General features: G+C 32.0%; 2 protein-coding genes across 2 annotated transcripts; one reads left to right on the plus strand and one right to left on the minus strand.

Annotated features, from left to right (window-relative positions):
- Positions 1 to 981: 981 nt before the first annotated feature.
- On the plus strand, positions 982 to 4720 carry LOC146909011 (uncharacterized). Its single transcript, XM_085729773.1, has 2 exons — positions 982 to 3875; positions 4192 to 4720. Exons 1-2 carry the CDS (start codon positions 1034 to 1036, stop codon positions 4548 to 4550), a joined length of 3201 nt encoding a protein of 1066 aa, XP_085585899.1. The 5' UTR covers positions 982 to 1033; the 3' UTR covers positions 4551 to 4720.
- A 1405-nt stretch (positions 4721 to 6125) lies between these two features.
- On the minus strand, positions 6126 to 13066 carry LOC146909012 (subtilisin-like protease Glyma18g48580). Its single transcript, XM_085729774.1, has 11 exons — positions 12918 to 13066; positions 12705 to 12814; positions 12503 to 12600; positions 11948 to 12103; positions 10053 to 10176; positions 9025 to 9568; positions 8793 to 8887; positions 8173 to 8427; positions 7917 to 8043; positions 7602 to 7818; positions 6126 to 7094 (listed from the first exon to the last, which is right to left on the minus strand). The coding sequence occupies exons 1-11, from the start codon at positions 13008 to 13010 to the stop codon at positions 6469 to 6471; spliced, it is 2445 nt and encodes an 814-aa protein (XP_085585900.1). The 5' UTR covers positions 13011 to 13066; the 3' UTR covers positions 6126 to 6468.
- Between the last annotated feature and the right edge of the window lie 10281 nt (positions 13067 to 23347).

Consider the following 23347-nt stretch of genomic DNA (forward strand, 5'->3'; position numbering starts at 1 on the left):
CATATTCCTCTAAAACATCGAATTACATGTGTTTCAATTAAGTTACTATTTAATTAAGTCTACAGTTTCAAATTCCTCAAAAAACATGGGCGGCTATAAGTATTTGATCTAAGCCACAATAAATCTTTTCTAGCCCGTGCGTTGCACGGGTGGAAAAACTAGTATATATATATATATATATATATATATATATATATATATATATATATATATATATATTTGAGTTTCACATTTATTATAAATTAATGTACTTTTAGTGTAATGTCTTGTATAATGTAGAAAATTTGGCGAATTTCAAACAATTGTGTTACGTTAACGTACTATCGATTTTGTGTAATGTTACCGAATAATTGATAAACTATGAAATGTTGATGTTTATAATTGCTAGATGTTGTTGTTTCGGTTTGATTTTATGCGGAATTGCCGTTTGAAATTACATGTAAAAACAAGCCAAACTGGCTGGAACTCACAGTGCAGACTGCACTGGTTTTTTTACTGGTGTGAACGGTAGTTAACTATCACTGATCTCAGCGGTAGTTAACTGCTGCCGGTTTCCTGAACGGTGGTTAACTACTGTTGGGAGCTTTTTTCGAAATTTCCATGTGTTATTAGGATGATTTTTAAGTCAGAAAAGCAATTTTCGTGAATCTAACATCCAGCAACAAGAGTAGTTTCATTAACCAACAAACCGTCGTTTCTTATAGCCAAACAGTCCGAACCCAAGTTGATCCCTATATTAACGCGTGGGGACAGTTTGATTAAAGAAAGACTGTGGCATCTTTGAAGACTTTGAAGAAGACTTAATTTGACCACAAAAAGTTTAATCACAATCATTTTTTCAAGCACTAATCACATATATTCACACATACCCACCCACCCACTATCACCAATATTAATAAAATATTCACACATATAACCACGTGGCTATTCTATGCTTCTAACTCAAATTATATATATAGATCCATGAAAAATTCGTAAATCATTCTAACAATTCTTGATTAAAAGAAAATTTAGCTACTTGAATTGAATAATAATGGTGGTACTATCAAGCTGGCAAATTTTGTTCATACTCTCTGTCCTAATTCCAACACTTTCATGGCCACAAGCTGCAGCTGAAGACATTGAAGCAAAAAAAGCTCTGTTGAAGTGGAAAGATAGCTTTGACAACCAAAGCCAAAGTCTCTTGTCAACTTGGAAAAATACCACAAATCCATGCAAAAAATGGAAAGGAATTCATTGTGACAACTCAAATTCCATTACTACCATAATTCTTGAAAATTTAGGACTAAAAGGTACACTTCAGTCTCTCACCTTCTCTTCATTCCCAAACCTTATAACCTTAAATATCTATAACAATAACTTTTATGGAACCATTCCTCCACAAATAGGTAATTTGTCAAGAATAAATACATTGAACTTTTCAGAAAATCCTATTATTGGTTCCATCCCTCAAGAAATGTGGACATTAAAGAGTTTAAAAGGCCTTGATCTTTCCGTTTGTAAACTAAATGGAGCAATTCCTAATTCCATAGGAAATTTAACCAACCTATCACATCTAGATTTAGGAAGAAATCATTTTTCTGGTGGTACTATTCCTCCTGAGATTGGAAAATTGAACAAATTAAGGTTTCTAGGAATTTCAGAAAGTAACTTAATTGGTTCCATTCCAAAAGAAATTGGTTTGTTGACAAGCCTAACTTATTTAGATTTGTCAATCAACCTTCTATCAGGTGTTATTCCTGAAACCATAGGCAACATGAGCAAATTAGATCAACTTATGCTTGCTAATAATACCAAGTTGTCTGGACCAATTCCACACTCCTTGTGGAACATTTCTAGCTTGACCACGATCTACTTTAGTAACATGAGTCTTTATGGATCAATCTCTGATTCTATACAAAACTTGGTCAATTTGAAAGATCTTGCACTTGATATCAATCACCTTTCTGGATCCATTCCTTCCACTATTGGAAACTTGAAAAACCTCATAAATTTGTTTTTGTCAACTAATAATCTTTCTGGATCGATTCCTGCATCTATAGGAAATTCGATCAATTTGGAAACCCTTAGTCTCCAAGAAAACAATCTCTCAGGAACTATTCCAGCTTCAATTGGAAATTTGAAGTGGCTCACTATCTTTGAAGTAGCTACCAATAAACTTCATGGTAGAATTCCAAATGAACTTAATAACATTACTAACTTGGAAGGCTTTATTGTGTCTGAAAATGATTTTGTTGGCCATTTGCCGTCTCAAATATGCTCTGGTGGAAACTTAGTGGTCTTAAATGCTGATCGCAACCGTTTCACCGGTCCGGTACCAACTAGTTTAAAAAACTGCTCTAGCATTGAAAGAATCACACTTCAGGGTAATCAAATAGAAGGTGATATATCACAAGATTTTGGTGTGTATCCAAATTTGCAACACTTTAATGTCAGTGATAATAAATTTCATGGACACATTTCACCAAACTGGGGAAAGTGTCTTAATCTTGATACTTTCCAGATATCCAACAATAATGTTTCTGGGGTTATACCATTAGAACTTATTGGTTTAACCAAGCTAGGTAGGCTTCATCTTTCTTCAAATCAATTTACTGGGAAACTTCCAAAGGAATTAGGAAAAATAACATCATTAGTTGAGCTCAAGATTAATAACAATCATTTATCAAATAACATCCCAACAGAAATTGGATTGATGCAAACACTTAATGAGTTGGATCTCGGAGGAAACAAATTGAGTGGCAGGATACCGAAAGAAGTTATGAAGCTACCGAGGTTACAAAAATTGAATTTAAGCAGAAACAAAATTGAAGGAAGTATTCCCTCTCAGTTTGGTTCAGCTCTTGAGTCACTTGATCTTAATGGCAATTTTTTGAATGGAAAAATACCAACAGCTCTTGAAGACTTGGTGCAGTTGTCAATGTTGGATCTCTCACATAATATGCTTTCAGGAACCATTCCTCAAAATTTTAAAAGAAGTTTGGTTTTTGTTAATATATCAGACAACAACTTAGAAGGTCCACTTCCTAAAATTCCGGCTTTTCTTAATGCTTCATTTGAATCATTAAAAAATAACAAAGACTTGTGTGGAAATATCAAAGGTTTGGATCCTTGTGCAACAAACCATCATAGAAAGAGAAAAAGTGTCATTCGATCGGTATTCATTGCTTTAGGAGCGCTGGTACTAGTATTGTGTGGTGTTGGAATTTCAATGTATATCTTGTGTCAAAGAAAAAAACCAAATGAAGAAAACCAAACTGAAGAACAAACACAAAGGGGAGTACTATTTTCCATTTGGAGTCATGATGGGAAAATGATGTTTGAAAATATCATTGAAGCTACTGAGAATTTTGATGACAAATATCTCATTGGAGTTGGAAGTCAAGGAAATGTTTATAAGGCAGAGTTGTCTTCAGGTATGGTTGTTGCTGTGAAGAAGCTACATCTAATAACAGATGAAGAAATCTCACATTTCAGTTCGAAGTCTTTTATGAGTGAGATTGAAACCTTGTCAGGAATCAGACACAGGAACATCATAAAGCTTCATGGATTTTGCTCACATTCTAAATTCTCATTTTTGGTTTACCAGTTCTTGGAAGGTGGAAGCTTAGGTCAAATACTAAACAGTGATACACAAGCCACTGCATTTGATTGGGAAAAGAGGGTGAATGTTGTTAAAGGTGTGGCCAATGCTTTGTCCTACTTGCATCATGATTGTTCTCCTCCTATTATTCATCGTGATATATCGAGCAAGAATGTCCTTCTTAATCTTGACTATGAAGCTCAAGTCTCCGACTTTGGAACGGCTAAGTTTCTAAAGCCAGGTTTACTTAGTTGGACCCAATTTGCAGGCACTTTTGGGTATGCAGCTCCAGGTTAGATCCATTTCCCCTCTCATATTAAAATTGAAATGATTATATCACTTTTCTTATAGAGAGTAATTTCCATGCACTGATAGTGTAAAACTTGTTTATACGTGCATCCAATCAAATCACTCCAAGTAGATGATATTTTATAGATAATTTAGGAATTAACATTAAAAAGTGGCATCATAGTGTGATTTAACTGGATGCAAGCGTAAAAAAAAATTACAGTGTTGTATAATACAAATTAAATCCCTTCATATGATATTGAAACTCATATTGAGTTGAGCAAAATATAACTTATATAAGTACATTTGTTTTGTTGCAGAGTTGGCTCAAACAATGGAGGTGAATGAGAAATGTGATGTATATAGTTTTGGAGTACTTGCTTTGGAAATCATAGTCGGAAAACATCCAGGAGATCTCATTTCATTATTTTTGTCACCATCTACAAGGCCAATGGCCAATAATATGTTGTTGATAGATGTTTTAGATCAAAGACCTCAACATGTTGTGAAACCAGTTGATGAGGAGGTTATCTTGATTGCAAGGTTGGCATTTGCTTGCTTGAATCAAAATCCACGTTCTCGACCAACCATGGATCAAGTATCTAAAATGCTTGCAATAGGAAAATCACCTTTGGTGGGAATGCAACTTCACATGATCAGACTAGGCCAACTTAACTAACTCAATATAATAACTTATTGTGCTATTTGCTCCATCCCAAAATGACCCCAAAATCAATTATCCTTTTCAATATCTTTCACATTTGTAACAAAAAAAATCACTTTGCATTTATGGTGAACGTGTGTATATGATAACAGTACTTTATTAATACTATTGTTATTTCTCTTTTATTTATACATTTTTCTTAGATCATTTGAGTAGGTCAACTGCGTTAGTTATTTTGAGACGAAGGGAGTATATAACAATAACATCTGTCTTTTTCTTAGGCAGACTATACTTACCTCACGACCGAACTCTGGATTATCATCGTCCCTTCCTCTAAAAACCGAAGGGTTAACAACAACAAAAACCGTGTATTTTTCTTGCACAATACTGTCAATAAATTTCTTTGCTCTTTCCATAGGAATCAAGGATGAGTCTCTGCATCTATCTTATATCTGTTCATTTAGGATTAAAAAGGCTTTAGGAAGACAATGAGATCTCAGACTTTCCTGAAAGCTTAGTAAGGGAGTCCTAAGTCGAATAGCCTTATTCAATTCAATGATTTTTGAGTGAATACCCGAAAGAATGGACAATCCACGGGGTCACTCTGTTCTTAAAGACGCATGTTATCATTCACGCTTCCCGACCAGGGATTCAATACCTAAAAGGCAGATACATATCTACTATTTATTCATACTTTATATTAGAAATGAAGGATTCTCTCTATCCTGAGTTACTCAACCAGACCCGGACCTGAGTATATACTAAATTCAAAATAAAATGAGAAAAGTAGGAGACAACAATGTAATTGATGAAATTTCTCAATGAGAAAATTATAGCAATGGAGAAATATTAATGAAGAAATTTAAATTTACAAAACATATCTAAAGAATGAGCGAATAAAATTGATCACACAGAGAAGAGTTTCTTACCTTCTTGGAGACAAGGTTTGGCGAGTGGTAGTCCACGCGTAGATTCTGTGGTTTTGCTGAGAGTTAGGGATAAAGGTAAAGAAGGTGTAGTATTCCATGTTTTCAAATTTATTAAATGTTAAATAAGTTTTTGATGTTAAGGTTCAACAATCATTTATTCATGTAAAAAGATGAAATTTGTTTGTGATTCACTGTATAGTCCATACACAGTTATGACATGTTATAAATTTGTTTGACTCAATCTCCATCTGGTACAACAACAGAGACTGGAGTTAGTAACACTTTACAATTGTCACTAATTTGATTTAGTAACATTTGATCATTGAGTATCATTCATTTCACCGTAACAAAATAAATAAGCTGATCGGAAGTTATGCTCGGATGCAAAAAACAACAATCATCCTTGCTAACAAAGTGTTTCTACAAGGATGAATGGATGTTGGACCCAAATACTAAGCCAAAGTTCTATGAGCCCTTGAGTTTATTTGCATGATTCATCATGAAAATATTCTATATGTTTCTTCTGTCTTATGATGCGTCATAGTTAGTTTTAGGATTCTACCAAATTTTTGAATAAGTTTTTATGAATGGTTTCTTGAGTGCTATATATGTAACCATGAAATATGGGAATTAAGCAGAAAACAGCATTCAAAGAAGATAGTTTGTTAGCAGTTTAGAGATAGACCAGCTTTATTCTTACTACATTTCCTTTACCCTTCACTGTACTGACAAAATGTGATACATTACAAGAACACATTTACATTGATCGTGTATATAATTTGATATCATCTTTTACTAGGATTTGAGTATTAAATGGAGCCATCAAAATGTGGCACATTTTATGGTTGTGCACAAGATGTAGTTGTCACAGGACTCCCATTTATCAATTATTACAACACAGATACTTTAATTATCACAAAACTTATTACACTACAATAGCGAAACAACAACAACGAAATCGATGAAATAACAAAAGCATACTAGTATAAACCAATAATAACACTTTAAATCATTTCATCTGCGTCTAACAGTAACGGGACTTCGCACAATATGTTTTCCATTTGTCCATCACAGTTCTCCAAATTCGTATTTTCCCTTCGAAGAGTAATGGGACTCCTTACCATATGTTTTCCATTTGACCATCGCAGTTCTCCAAATTCGTATTTCCCCTGTGGAGTCACACTTGTTGCTTGGACAGTAACTTTAAATGTCTTCTTTTCACCTATTTTCTTGAATTTCAAGGAACTTGGTGCAACAGCAATTTTATATCCAGGCAATTGGGCTTTTGCAGTATATGTACTTGGTGGTCCAACATTGGTGACTGTGCGAATGACTGTAACAGAATTTAATCCAAGATTTGGTAATGTGATTGAAGGGTAATTCAAGTCATTTATGCTATGAGATCCATAACAAGTAAATGTCATGTTGAAAATAAGTGATGAGATGAGTTTTTGATTGTATCCAGCAGCACATAAGAAGTTTAAGTAATCCTTAATCCCTAGATCATAAACAAGTCCTGGATCTATTGCACTGTTGGGTTGAATATGTCCTGAACCATAAGCAAATGGATTTGCAGTTGTGTTTTCGAATGCATCTTCTATCGGCTCGTTGGTGTTATCTATTGTAGTTGCTGCAAGGTCACATTTCTTCGCAAGTAAGTACTCATCTTAAGTATTAGACAAATATATATGATTTTTCTATAATCAAATCTAGTGATATATCTTATAAGTATGTGATTTCATTGGGAAAAAAATTCTAGCTATATACTGAGTTCTATAATCATTTAAAGATGTTATTTATAAAATTTATTAGAATGTTACTTATCACCTATAAAAGTCACTTATATTTATATAGCACCTATTGAGTTCACGCAAGCAAAAGGAGTGCATCATGTAACTCATTTTTTTATGTCTCTAATTTCCTTTGATGATTAAGTTGTTATATGTACTTAGTTATGATTTTAGTTATATGTATGACTAGGATTTCACTAAACTAATCATATATTATCTTGATAAATAATCATACATGAATATGCAAAATTATTAACTTCAACTTAAATCCACTATCAACTATGAATGTATATGTGATTAGGATTTGCTCCATATATAGTTTGTGTTGGGGTTGAGAGAAAAAATACCAGTGGTCATGATAGCTGATTTAATAGCTGCAGGACTCCAATTAGGATGAAGTGTTTTGATAAGTCCAGCAGTGCCAGCAACATGAGGACAAGCCATAGAAGTTCCTTGTTGTATATTGAATGGAAAGCCTCGACGGTCGTCTGTTACTAAATTAGACACACTTGCAAACAATGAATAGGCAGCAAGTATGTTCACACCCGGCGCAGTTACATCAGGCTGAAAACAAAAAACAAAAGCAATCCCGTTAATATATCAACAAAAATTAATGAGGAGTATTACATAATAACAAACAAATTCAAGTGTAGTATAAACACCTTGAGTATATATGGTTGAACTTGATTTGGTCCTCTAGATGAGAATGAAGCCATAACTGGAGCTGGCTTCCTTCCATTCAAAGCATTTGCTGGTGACATTCTTATTGTAGCATTCGTCTTTATATCTCTGCAAAATAAAAATATATAAGATTATGTATAAATGGTACCCTTCATTTGTAACATGTAATTTAATTAATAATAATGTCCAAATTTTTCAAAGCTTGTTACAAGAAAGATATGTATAAGGAATTATTACTGAGGAGTTATCTCTGAAGTCTTTACGGTTGTGTCTGAACGTCCACTATAATAGTTGATAGTAGACACAACATGAGGCTCAGAAAGAAGTGTTTTTCCATCAACTTCTGGTTGATTTCTCATAATCACTCCTACTGCGCCTGCAGATAAAGCTTCCTGACCTTCAGCAACTGAACTTGTTCTCCCTTCTCGATCACACGCCACTACTTTACCATTCACTTTTGAGGGATCAAGTGTTCGTGGTCTACAAAATTGGCTGCAAAAATATGCATATAAAAAAATTGACAATCTTAGCATCCTTTATTTTTCACAAATTTAATCTCTATGCAAATTATTTCTCGCAACTATCTACTCTGTTATTGAAGTTTTGATCTCTCAAAATCGTGAGTGTTTGAAGTTTTAGTCTTCCCTTTCCCAAAATTGGACGGTTTTATTTTTGCAATCAAATAGTTTTTAAAGTCCACGATTTTGAGAGATCAAAACTACATTATAAAAGTGTGGGGACCAAATTTGCAATAAAAGGAGCACCAAAATCATAAATTTTAAAAAATAGTCAATCAAAAATACAATTAACTTTTTCATCAATATACAAGAAAAAAAAGTTTTGGAATTCACACTTACGCATCTACATCTGTCACATTGGCAAATTTAGCATCAGTAGAAATTATTATAAGAAAGTCTTGGTTAGGTGGCAAGTTTACAAAAAGACTGGCTCCCTAGTAAGATAAGAAAAACATAACACAATTAATTTCAATGCTACAATAAGTATAAATTAATAACAATAACAATAATTTGTAACAAATATAAACAATAAGGGGAATATGATAAAAAAACTATAAGTTAAGGATGATACCGCGAGTGTTTTGTTATTAATGGTCATGACACTGCTGAAGTCTCTGTCTAATGTACTAGCAGCAACAGTGAACACCCAAGGAGCAACATTAGTAACACTTCCAGGGGTAGGTCCTTCATTTCCAGCCGATGCAACTAATAATATATTTCTAGCAAGTGCATGAAATGCACCTATTGAAATCTCATCAGTAAAAATAACTTCAGGATTTGTATTAGGTTGGCCTCCAGCCGAAACAGAAATCAAATCAGCACCGTCGTAAATTGCTTGATCAATAGCAGCTAATAGATCGGCACCAATGCAGTCTACAACATCTGTTAGAGACCAACACGCTTTGTAGGTTGCAACTCTTGATCTTGGTGAACCACCTTTTATGGTACCGTTGCCAATACCAAATATGGTTGCGTTTTGTACGAAGTTTCCACCTGCTGTTGATAGTGTGTGTGTCCCATGGCCTACAAAGTCTCGTGCTGTTTGTTGTGAACTTGGGAGTCTACCGTGAAATGCCTCATAAGCTTTGTTGAAAAATCTTGCTCCGATTAGCTTTCTAGGTAGTCCAAACAAATAAACAAAATGACTGTTAGAGTTTATGTCATCAATGTTGTAAAACTGGACTTGACCGGTTTGTTTATTTGATTAAACCAGAAATCGGTTACTCTATTAATTGACAGATTGGTTCAACCATGGTTCACCTGTTGTTAGTTAAACTGGTTATTTTATTTTATTTTTTGCATTCTTAAAACAATTTTTAACACTTATTTATTAGTCATCTGATTACTTCATGATAATTTCTGACGGCCCCAAACCGCCAAAATCATTATAGTAATCTGATTCCTTCGTGATAATTTCTGGCGGCCCCAAACTGCCTGAGTCATTTGATTCTTCACGTTTTGAGACTCTGACCGTCGGTTTTTCCAAAATTTTGCAATATTAATTACTAACTTCAAGTAGAATTATGATTTTCAATATTACTTAAATTATATTGTGCAATATACAAAATAAAGTGACAGTGAAGCAAGTTGAAAGAGAACCTGTTACATGGAACTTTCTTAGAAGTATTGAGTTTGTCAAGTTGACAAATGTTACCCCCACGCCATTTTGCTGGAATTGGACCTATTCCTCTGTCGTTAAAACTCTCCGATTCCGGCCAAACACCTAATACAAACAAAACAAAAAATAGGATAATTATCTTTTGAGTTATTTAGTCATCTATTCTAGGTGTTTATTTTAAGGGATTAGTCATCTAGGTTTAATTAATTAAAAAAGAAATAGACCTTTCACATGAAGATTATAATATTGAACTTGAATCTGTAAATGTTATCTTCACTTTCTCATAAAATAGTTGAAATTCTTGTTACTTGTGACCTACTTGACTTAATTATTACCTCTGTGTAATCCTCCCTTTTTTCAATTTCCAAATAAGGAACAAAGCACGAGATATTGTGGCAAATTAAATAATTTTTTTTTCATATTAATTAAGAACTCAAGGTGTCAAAAAAGAAAACAAAAGAAAAGAAAAGGGAACTCAAGAAAACATGTTACCAATTCAAAGAAAGTATGTAGTTTTTGTCTCCATGTAGGTTCATTATATCTAAGAAAAAAGGCTGATCATCCGGTTGTTCTATAACCAACATTATGTCAATTTTTTTTCCACATTATATCATAATTTTTTGTCCAAGAGGTGTCTTAAAGCTTAACTCTATAACCACAATTGTTAATAAAATTTCCTCTTCACCAATTTTTTAAAAGAAAAACATTATGTCAATTTTGGCGGTCTATCAAGTCACTAAGACTATACTATTTGCAAAGACTTCTATGCACAAGATGACAAGACCATAAATATTAATATTCACATAAAAAAAAAAAACAGACCATAAATATTAAATAATAATACACAGGACCATAAATATCATGTTGTTATTTATTTTTGCTAGTGATAGAGATTGACTCGTTTTTTTAGGGGACCAATAGTAAAGTTATCTATATTTTACTTCATGATTGTAACATAACAACTCCAATCAAGTACAAAATAATGTAGCACTAGGGTCTAGACCTAGTTCAAGTGGTTGATGCGTGCGTGTATGTGTTGTAAATCTGGAATACCAAGCTTGGTTGTGCTATTAATAAAAATATCCAAACTAAGTTGCAAATGTTTTTTATATAAGAAAAGATATTAAAAGAAATGGGAACACTTTTTCACAAGTATACGTTAAACAAAAGTACACAGTTTGAATAGAAGAAAAAGTGGCAGATATGAAAAACACTACACAATAAGGCACCAAAACATAACAGTGAATGAAAATGAATGAATTTTATTCTATTTTATAAGCAGAACCAAGTTGTATTTATCAGAAATAAAGAAAGACTCTAAACCCCGAGTAAAAAAAAGACTATACTGCATAAGACATAAATCCAAAAGTATATAAAAACAAATATATGCAAGGTACACAAGATGCCTTTATAATTGACATTTGATGAGAACTAGGACAAAAAGTACACAGCTATACCACGAACCCATGTAAACAACTAATGATGTGTCATGTTGACTATTCTCTCCAACCTTAAAAAGTACGTTTATTTTGTCTAACAAAGAATGTTGTTCTAAATGTTGGAAATTCAGCTTTCACTATGGTCTGTCCCTAGTCGCCTAATTGCTACATTTGAGTTGCTTCGTGTTTGTTTTGAGGGGTGGATTTAGTCCTACATCGGATAGATAGGACTCTTGATAAGAGTTTATAAAGAGGATGCACTTCTCACCTTACAAACCAATTTTGCGATTTTGTAAAGATGAGTTATGCCCCAAATTTCAACACTGAATATTAATTTTTTGAGGGAAACACTGAATATTGTTCTTATAACTAAATAAACGATTTTTATTGGATTATATAACATATATAGAATGTGGTAAAATTATAAAGGTGTGTACCTGTATCAACGTTAGCTATAATGGTATTTTCACCAAACCTTCCCTTTTGCCAAGCTGTGTTGACATCATTTGTACTTAGTCCAAGAAATTCCCATGAACGTGTAGTGTGCAGTTTATGAGATTTGCTCAAGAACACAGATACCACCTTTGGATTTTCTGCATATGTTGGAACATTGTTTAGCTAATTTAAAACCAAACATAAAATGATGTTTATGATTTAATGTAAAACACTTGGCCACTTAGGATAAACAATTTAAATAACCATTTATTATGTAAGCTCTTATGTATAAGCTATTATTATAACAAAAGATAAAATAAAGTATAATTAATTATTTTCAAATTGTTTTTTTTTTTTTGACAAATTATTTTCAAATAGTTGTTTCCATAACTTATCTTAGAAAGGTTATGGAAATACGCTAAAAGTGGGTTATAAATATATCATAAGTTATTTTCATAAGCTCTCTCAAATATTTTATTAAGTGTTTATGTCATTTAAAAAACATCAAATATGCTAATTAATTATGACAGTGGAAGCATGATAATTATGTTTCTGACTTGCAAGTTGTGCAGCTTCTTCCTCTTCAAGTATAGCTGCAAAGCCATTGATCTGTTTATTATATGAATAAATTATTGCCTCTTCTGCGTCCTCGTGGCTGTGAATGATCAATATATATTAGTTAATCGATCAATGTCCTCTAGAGAAAAGCTTAAGCTGAATATTGTAATTAATAGTTTTTTCTCATTATTATATATATACCTTCCCAAGATTGAACCCAGTAGATCATAATGAGAAGATGTAGCAGTTTCAAGGTCAACAGAGGAAGGAGTTGGACCATGTACATGTGCTCCCAAGTATACAATGTAGCACTGTAAATAAATAGGAAACCAAAAACCAATAGCTTATGAAATTAATGAAATCATGATCTTAATTACAAAGTATATATGCAATTAAGAAGCAAAACTAGCTTACCTTTTTGCTTGCGTGAACATGATTCAGCATCAAGATGAAAATAAGAAGTGATGAGAAAAGAAGATGATGAAGAGATAAAATGGAGCGACCCATTTTTCCGTCTATGGAAAGAGGTTAGCTTAGCTTAGAGGATCTATGCTAATTCATCTCCTTATGTAATGAAAGGAACAAATATTTATATGGGTTTAAAGACAGCTCAATAGTTTTTGTTTTGTTGTGTTGGACAGTTCAAGAGTATTTTTATTCTGAGCTTTTGGTAAGCTGAATAAGATATTATATCATAAATCAATAAAAGAAAGATCATATCATATCATAATTTATCTAAAAATTGTGACAATAGATTTGTCATCTTGGCTCCTTAAGATGAAAAAATCTGTGTTGAGAATTGCAGTTTGGGTTCTTGAAGATTTGTTTGGCTTGTTGAAAATCGCGGCACGATTTCATGCAATCATGGCGCGATTGTGGATAAGGTTGGCAATGATATTGTGTTGAAGATCGCGATGCAATCCAAGAAAATTACGGTGTGATATTGTCTGGGTCGCTGAGTATGGGCACTACATAAGCCTTCATTAATCAATTTTTGGAGAGGCTTTAAGAGAAATATTTTTGTCAAACCAAGGGATGGAACTTAGAGGCTAAGGGTTAAGTGTCTTTGTGTTAGATTCTTGGGTTGGGAAACACTTCGCAAACACATTGGGTAGTGAGATTTCATTAGAGGAAAGATCCAAAAGCTTTATCTCTTGTTTTCTTGTTATGATTCATAGTGAGTTTGAGTGACTTGGAAAATGGATAAATATTAGGATTTGTTCTTTCATAGTTTGGGATCTAAATTCTTATAACCTCTTTGTATAAATCATCTTTCGTAATAGACTGGAGAGTTTCTCTCTCCTCCAGTCATAGAACATATTGATCTGGGTAAACAAATGTTGGTGTGTTGGTTTTCTCTACCCTCTTATCTTTGTTGTTTTTGTTATTCTTGTGGTTTTACTTTACACTTAAATCTAGGTCTATTGTTTTTGTTGTTTTCTGAAGCTACTTTGATTTGGTTACTATTTTCTTTTGCACCACACATCTAAATTTATTGGTGTGATTTTAAATTCAAATTCACAACAATTTGGTTAGTAAACACTATTCATCTTGTGTGCTACAAGTTTTCCTTTGAAGAACCACCATTAACAACAATGGATGTTTGGTACCTTTCACAAAATAATGCCAAAATATTGTGTGATACAAGAGTTAGAGCCTCTTTAGTACTCAAGACATGCGTTTTATTAGAAGCTACAACTTGTATCTTTTAGAAACCACGGTGAAAATAATCTTGGAACGCGAGAATTGCAAGTTAAATGTAGTTCGAAACATACACTTATTCAAAATCTAGGAAAAAATTATGTAAAACCTCCACATCAAACAATGAAGGGAATACAAACAGAGTCAAAGGACAAAACAGAATTGGACTCCTTGCCACATATTCTTAATCTGAGGTAAAGTGGAAAATTTCAAATCAATACCAACGTAACGTGGAAAATTTCAAATCAATACCAACACCCTTTCATACCAGCAGCAGCAGTTTTTCTTGGTGGTGTCCAGGATTCGAATCCAAACCTTACATATATTATGTATTATCTCTATCAACTGAGCTAAGCTCACGAGGATACCAGCAGCAGCAGTTGATTACATACATTACATTCTTAAAGATAGTAGCAAATAAAATATTATTAATTTTTTCCACTTGCTCTCCCCTTCCAAAGCAGTTATATATGAAGAAAAAATTAACTTCCAAAGTCCTCCCTTTTTAATGTCTTTTATTTTTTCCACTTGTTCCTTCCTTTTTTTCAAAACCATCTCCTCCTTTCTCCTCTAAACTCGCAAACAAAGCCTAAATGTGTGTATTATTGTGCATATTCTAATCTTTTAGAAAACCTTGGTGTATGAAGGCAAGTGGTATAGTACCTACGGTGACCCTAATAATTGTCGTATCTGAAAGTGAGGGCTCTATTTCTTGAAATGGTGCTATGATGCTTTGTTATTTATGAACTATAAGAAAATGTATACCCAAAATCATGCTTTGGGAGTGGTTTTGACAATAAAAAAAGAGAGAAAATGGTTTAAAGACAACTTTTACTATTAAAAAGAAAATAAGAAAAATGATAGAAGAGATACAAAATATTGATTATTTTACATTGATTATAAACTTGCGTATATGATAGTTGAAGTTGAAAAACGAAATTAAAATTTTATTTTATCCTTGTAAGTTATAGTTGGCTAGTTTTTTTATCTCTTTAAATGGTGAGGCCTACGTTACCCCTTCATGAATTGGGGGTAATTGATCCCTAATGACAAGTCTGGTTTGATTATAGAATGAAGAAGATGAAATTAGATGTTGAACGAAAGAAATGAAGAACATTGATGTTTTTAAGATGAAAATGGTAATTGGTTGTAAGAAAAAACCAAAATGATGAAGTCTACATTATCACTTGATGAATTGGGGGTAATTTACCTCTAATAACAAGTAGGATTCGATTATATATGAAACGAAAGATATGGAGATCACATGTTGAATGAATCAGATGTAGAAGATTGATGTTTCTGAAGATGAAAATGGTATTTGATTGCAAGAAAATTAAAAGATAAAAAAAAAAAATAGATTTTTCTTTGATATGGGCAAATTACCCCTAAATCATTAAGGGGTAATCTAGAAAAAACCACTTTCTATTGTCCACATCATAAAAATGGATGGAAAGCTGACATAGATATTAAAATAGTGGGAGCTTTTGAATTACAAGAACATAATTTAAAAAAAAAAATGTATGGACTAAGGAAAAAAAAACTATATTACAAGGACAAAATGTGAATTTTACCCTAATTGTAATAATATACTAAATAATTTAAGCATGAATTTGTCTGTATTTATTAGTTTAAACACACAGTCTCTTTTTTCTTTTACTAAAAACCACAGTCTCTTTAAATATATTCTTTTTGTTTCTATCTCTATTGTCTTATCCACAACAACTACCGTTTATTTATCTTTTACTAAACCAACTGGGACTGTTAGTCTTCTTTTTGATTGATAAATAAGTAGTTTGTTTTGATGTTAATCAAATGACAGCATATAATATATTAGAAACTATATCCAGTGACATATAATCGTAATAATCGGTTAACAAAGACTTTTGACCTTAAACCCTAAAAAAAATACTATAGACCTTCTGTCACAAAATGGATATTTAGCATCTTCATAAAATTATGCCAAAACTGTATGATACCAGAGTTATTTAAAAGGGTTAAATAAGTAAATAATCTCTCTAAATATACCAATATTTGATTTTAGTCTCATAAAATATTTTTTAGGTTTTTGGTCCCTCTAAAGTTTTTCATTTATGAAATTAGTCCATGCTCTAGTGTAATATAACTCAATGTAGGGCAAGGTCTAATTTTGTAAATGAAAATTTTTAGAGGGACCAAAAACCTAAAGAATATTTTAGGGGGGCTAAAATCAAATGTTTGTATATTTAAGGGGACCATTTACTTATTTAATCCAATTTAAAATTACCAGTAAAAAAAGAGTTATTCAAAATCATGTAAAAATGATGGAAAAACTTCGCATCAGAAAATGAATGGCATAGAAAACAACCGCTGATTACATTACATGCTAATGCTTCCGTTTGATGGACAAGATAGGGAGACAGGATATGATACATTAATCATATCCTGCTTAAATCACATGTTTGATGCACCAAAGGGATATGATAAAATAAACCATTTTCCTATCCTATCCTACTTTCCTTTGTAACTTCTATCTTGAGTATAAGTTGGGTTAGAAATTATCCTGATGGGATTGGAGATCATTCCTTATTTATTATCTTGATATTTTGCCATTTTTAAAATATTGTCATTTTTAAAATAATGATAGCATGTATTTTCTATTATTATTAATAACATGCCATTTTTACAATATTTAATTAATTATGAGAGCAATTTTTTCATTTAATTATAATGATATCATGTTTGTTATCATGTGCAAATCAAACACGAGAAATGATTCATGTTTATCATATTCTTATCATATCATATCTCTATCTAGTTTTATATCATATCATGTCTTTATCATATCATGACCATCAAACGGGCCCTAAAGTTAGTAGTAAATGAAATATCATTAGCCCTTGATTTTAAAGTGTATTATGGCCCCGTTTGTTTAAGATTCTTTTCATAAAAAATCTATTTTTTTCCTTATAAAATCACTTTTTTTCTTTTTTTGTGTTTGTTTAGGATTTTTAGAAAAATTATTTTATCAAAAAAAATCTATTTTGATCCATTTTGACTTTTAATGTGTTAAAACTCAAAATGGATTTTTATGGGTAGTAGACAAACAAAAATAATTTCAGATTATTTTTAAAATCTTTAAAATAAAATCTCTAGATTCTTTTAACATAAAATTTATTTTTTTTTAAAGCTGAAACAAACGCACCCTATAATTTCTCGCCTAAATTTCATTTCTTACAATAAATATGAGTTCTCACCGAGACTCTAAATATGTGTATGAGTTTGCTTATTAGTATTTTTTTTTTCCTTTTAAAATAAGGGTACGAATCAAAATCCTAGAGTATCTTGCTAAAATGTATAGTGATGATTTTTTATTTATAATATAAAAAGTGCTCGTTGATTCTTTCTTTTGTTTTGTGAGTTTGATTTTTTTTTATTTATTAGGTGAGTTTAATTTGTTGATAAGCCTTTTGTGCATTTCTTCAAAAAAAAAAAAAAAAAGCCTTTTGTGCATCACATGTTGATACACCTCCTTGGACTTCTTGGATTTGTGTATCACGTGTTGTTGTTGAAGCAATTCAACGTGTTGAAAATGTGTTTGGAAGTAAATTTGGAGGACTGTTGCTAGTTTGAATTTGTGTGGCTTTTGGATTTGTGTATCACGTGTTGTTGTTGAAGCAATTCAACGTGTTGAAAATGTGTTTGGAAGTAAATTTGGAGGACTGTTGCTACTTTGAATTTGTGGCTTTATGTATTCATTTCATCCACTCGGCGCTGAAGCTAACAATATTTTTATGAGTTGGCCATGTATAATTTTGTTTGAAAAAATTGACAGTAAATTTAATCAATAAGAAAAAAAAATTCACAATAACTATTACTTGTATAAAATGTACTTCATAAAATACACTTAAAACAACAAGAATAGATTATACCGAAAAAACAACAACGGATTGTACCAAAAAAATATTAACATAACTGAGGATTGTACCTAAAAAGCAACAACAAAGGAAATAAAAACTAATATTAGCTATTTATGAAAGTTGAACTCGACGACCTTTCAAAGACTCAAATTCATTGATAATTGTCTATGAGCTAAACTGACTTCCAGTGTTCTTTTCAGTGTAAATAAAGTGTCGTTTCGTTTCCTTTGCCTAATTTATTTACTAATAAATTAATTACAATATTTTTATTTTAATATAACAATAATAATGGGGGAGGTTGTTCCGCGATGTGTTATATGTTTGGACGAATAGTAACTGATTAAATTTTTTTTTTTTAAGAAGTACAATTAGCCCACTCAAATTGGTACCGAGGAGAATCGAACCTAAGACCTCAAGGAGGAGCACACTCCTAGGTCCCAAGCCATAACCAAGTAACCGATTAAAAATTAAAGGGTAAGCGATATATGTTTTGACGAATAGTAACCGATTAAAAATCAAATTTGGGGTAGCCAAGTATATATTATTAGGGGTAGCTAAATATAAAAATATACCTCCTCTTTCAATAATTTTATCTTTTTTGGGGTAGCCATAGCTACCCCTTTGCCATACAAGCATTCGCCCCCGCATCCACTCAATGGTCGATAGTTGTTCTGTTTGCTAACTCGGAGGCCTTCATTTAACTCATAAATTGAGTGTTACTCATAAATTCAGATGAGTTTACATTTTTAGGTGTCAAAATCATGTTAATTCGGAGGTAAAATAGTTTTTTGTTGAAATCGGAATGTTTGACAATTTTGAGTGAGTTAACACGTGGTAAACTTGGTAAACTCGGGTAAAATCGTCCGAGTTTACAACTTAATACTTAAAAAACACACTTTTCTAGTTTTGGGCCATTTTTTCCGGGACTGTTAAAATCATATTCCTTTTTTTTAACTCAGTAGCGCAAAGTGTGTATATTGCCTTTACTGTTAACACTTTCTTGCCTTGTCTTACCTTTCTTTCTTATGAAACCTTAAACAAACAACACAACACACCATTTTTATGATTGAGCGAGTTGATTTTGTATTTTGATGCTTAATTGAGGATAACACTTTCTTATGGTGGTTGGGTGCACTTTGCCTTTATTATAACTAAATCATATTTTACACGATTGAACTATTTACAATATTTATATTAGGTTACATATGTCATGTATATAATAAATTTTATATAATTTTCATTTTAGATTAACTCCTACGAATTTACGAATCGATTTTACCTAGGTAAAACGAGTTGAGGTAAACTCTCGAGTTTAAAACCTTGATTCAACGTGTTGGAAATGTGATTGGAAGTAAAATTGGAGGATTGCTTCTAGTTTGTATTTGTGGCTTCAAGTGTTCATTCCATCCACTCATTGGTCAATCATTGTTCGGTTTAACCAATTGTTGGTTTGATTCCACTCTTTGGTCTTTGGTTGCTTCCTTTTATTTGATTCTCCATATGTTGACTCTTCTTTCTTTGATTGGTTCTCTCTATTGATTCATTGTTTGATTGTCTTCTCCTCCCTTTTGATTCTTCTCTATGATTTTGTTCCCTCCTTTGATTCTTCTGATTGATTGTTTCTCATATTTTGATTCTTCTGATCGATTGTTTCTCCCTCGTTTGATCCTTCTGATTGATTGTTTCGCCCCTCATTTTGATTCTTTTGATTGATTGCTTCTCCTTCGTTGATTCTTCTCATTAATTGTTTCTCCCCCTTTTGATTCTTTTGATTGATTGCTTCTCTCCCTGTTGATTCCTCTGTTTGATTGTCTCTGTCTCTCTATTTGGTTCTTCTCTATGATTGATTCTCTCCCTATTTGATTCTTCTATTTGATTGTCTTTCTCTCTATTGATACTTCTTATTGATTGCTTCTCTCCCTTTTGATTCTTTTGTTTGGTTTCTTCTCTCTCTCTATTAGTTCTTATGTATGGTTGCTTCTCCCTCTCGGTTCTTTTGTTTGGTTTTATATGACTTGGTTCTTCTGTTTGGATGGTTACTGTATTTGGCTGGTTCATGGTGATGGTTCTTGCTGCTCATAACTAGATTTGGTTGTTGCTCTTCATTAGTTATGCTATTAGCTGATTTGATTTATTTTTTGGGTTAATTTGTAACAAGCATAAAGCTTAGTAAACTTTAACTTGAGGAACAATGTTAGAACTTTATATTATTTTGTTGGCCAAATACCACGTTTGGTCCTTTTTGTTTGACATAATTCCCAAGTTGGTCCTTTAAGTTTCGAAAGTTTCAATTAGATCTTTTTAGTTTGATATAATTCCCAAGTTAGTCCTTTAAGTTTCAAAAGTTTCAAATAGGTCCTTTTAGTTGATAAATTATTTCACCGTTACCCCTGCTGCCAGTTAATAATTAACTGATGCTGATGTAGTCGTTAAGTTGTTGATTTGGATCAAAGTGTTGCCTTTTAAAAGCTCCATGGTGTCAAAAAGTTACGTTTAATCACCACAAATGATCATTCTAGCACTATAAATATCGTTTAATAATGCTAGAAAGGCATTTGTTGTTGTACATGACTGTCTTTCTAACACTATAAATGATCATTTGTGACCATAAACGTAACGTTTTGACACCCTCGAGCTTTTAAAAGGCAGCATTTTGATCCAAGTCAACAACTTAACGGCTTCATTAGTATCAGTTAAACGGAGACTTACAACAGGGGTAATAGTGAAATAGATTATCAACTAAAAGGACCTATTTGAAACTTTTGAAACTTAAAGGACTAACTTGGGAATTCTGTCAAACTAAAAGGACCAAAAGTGGTATTTGACCTATTTTGTTTGACAAATTCATAATGCTTCTTATTGATGCATCAAGAGTTATACGGTTTATAGTTATACGGATCGACCAATAACTCATCTGATCCACCAATAAACCTTATATTTTGGCTGAGTTGATTATTGGTATGTGACCTTTAACGAGTTAACGAGTAATATGTATATACAATAATTGACAGCTCTTCTTTTTATCTTTTACTAGCGTTAAGACAGACACTTATGTGCCTGTCTTTCTGCTTTTCTATTGAGCTTAAGTGTATTTTTGTTTCATCGTATTTGGTTATAATTTTTTTACGAACATACCACAGTCGATTAAAAATTTAACTTATCTAACTAAAAAAAACTAGTTAACTTATTGTTTCTATTGTAGTGGAATTGCTCCTATATTATAATGAGTTTAACTGATTTTTTTAAGGCATAATACATCCTTTGGTCCCTTAACTTATTTTCAGTTTTCAATTTGGTCCCCTAACTATTAAACCGTTCCAAATTGATCCTTTATCTTCTTTCTATCTTTCAATATGGTCCTATTTTATTCATTTTAACTCCCAAAAAAAGGAGACCGTCGGATAAAGGAGGTCTATCAGATCTAACTATATATCACCAACACCTGATTTATTTTACTTTTCTTCATCTTCTTCCCTCATCTTCATCTTCATACAACCTTCATCAATCTTCATCATCTTCAACTTTTTTTTGTTCTTCCAATAATTCATCATTTCAACTTCAACAAAAACCACAAAATCAAACATTTAAATTTATAATTAATACCACTACCATCATTCAAAATCCATGAACTCTAACCAAGAGGGTTAATCTCTCCACCATAACCATGAACTCTAACAACATCCTCAAAAGCAACAGCAGCATCTCTAGGAACACCATACCAGGTCTTAGAAGCACCCATATGAAGATAATTCGAGCTATGCAAATCATGATCCTCCACATGTCAAGCAAACCAACTAAAAAGCATGGCAAGATAAACCATAGGCGAAGTAACTCCCGGTATCTCCTCCTTCATAAACCTTAACAAAGACCTTTTGGCCCTTGAATTTGGAAGGTGGAAAATGAGGGATGATTTTGCAGAGTCCGAATTTGGAAGCTTGGTTTTCGATCTTGAAAATGTATTCGATTGGATCTTCGAATTCAGCTGGAGTGGGTCGGTATTCGGGTGCTACTGGCATGGATTCTAAATTTTTGTTTTTAATGACACCAACAACGATCTTTTTTTCCTTTATCATTTAAAAAGTGTAACAAATTAGATGAGTATTTAATACTTATTTTTTCATTATCCCAAATATACCCTTAAACAATTTTTTCTATAATAAAGATCGTTGTTGGTGTCATTAAAAACAAAAATTTAGATTATATTTTTTTGTTATATTGTTGGCGTCATTGAAATAAATAATCATGTTTAGTTTGATTTGTTATACTTGAAAGCAACAAACATTTATATTTTTAGGTTCAAAAGAAAAACATTTATATTTTTAGTTTTAATCAAAATCAAAATTTCATAAATATAAATACCGTTAATAATTTTCAAACGTTAGCGCAATAAAAAATATAATTTTCATGTGCCCGTCTTTTCACTAGTTAGAATAGTTTAAATAAATGATATAATTGAAAGATAAAAAGTCATCCCAAACTTTCTTATCCCCTTTATATACACTAGCGGAAAGACGGACACTTACGTGTCTGTCTTTCCGTTCTTTTTTTTTATTTGACAAAAGTAAACGATATTCATTCATTCAAATTGATAGAATACATCGATACAATACAAATCCAAAGTCGCTAAAAACAAAAGGGATGAATCTATGAACAAACTCACAGCATCCATGTTAATAGCATAAAACGACAAAGTATCTATGCCTACAAATATGACTAATATGACTATATTCAAGTCTCCGGAATACTCATGTCTCTGGATCTGCAACGTTGACGACGCCAAAGTCATTGTCATTGATCGGATCTGCACTTGCTCAAAGCTAATCTTTCAACCTGAATCAAATAAACACCGCACTAAGATGGGAAATCAAAAACACACCGCACAAAGACGGGAAATCAAAATAAACAGAGTTTTTCAAAAACACACCGCACAAAGACGGGAAATCAAAATAAACAGAGTTTTTCAGAGACGACGAAATCACAAAAACAAACGCAAGAAAACAGAAAATATGTGAAATCACTTATTCAATTGAGATAGAAAGAATTAAACGTGAGTAGATTATCATCAATATTTTATAAAAAAAATTGCATGGAAACTAGAAACGATATTTTATATAAAAAAAATTATATAGATTGAAATTATAAATATAAATATTTATAACTTTCATATGTAACAAACTCAATAAATCATATTTATCTTTTTTAATGACAACAATAATATAAAAATATGACAAAAATTCTTATCTTTTT

This window comes from Medicago sativa, chromosome 7 (genome assembly GCF_051527215.1).
Source record: "Medicago sativa cultivar Bolivia chromosome 7, Bolivia_mono, whole genome shotgun sequence".
Classification (NCBI taxonomy): domain Eukaryota; kingdom Viridiplantae; phylum Streptophyta; class Magnoliopsida; order Fabales; family Fabaceae; genus Medicago; species Medicago sativa.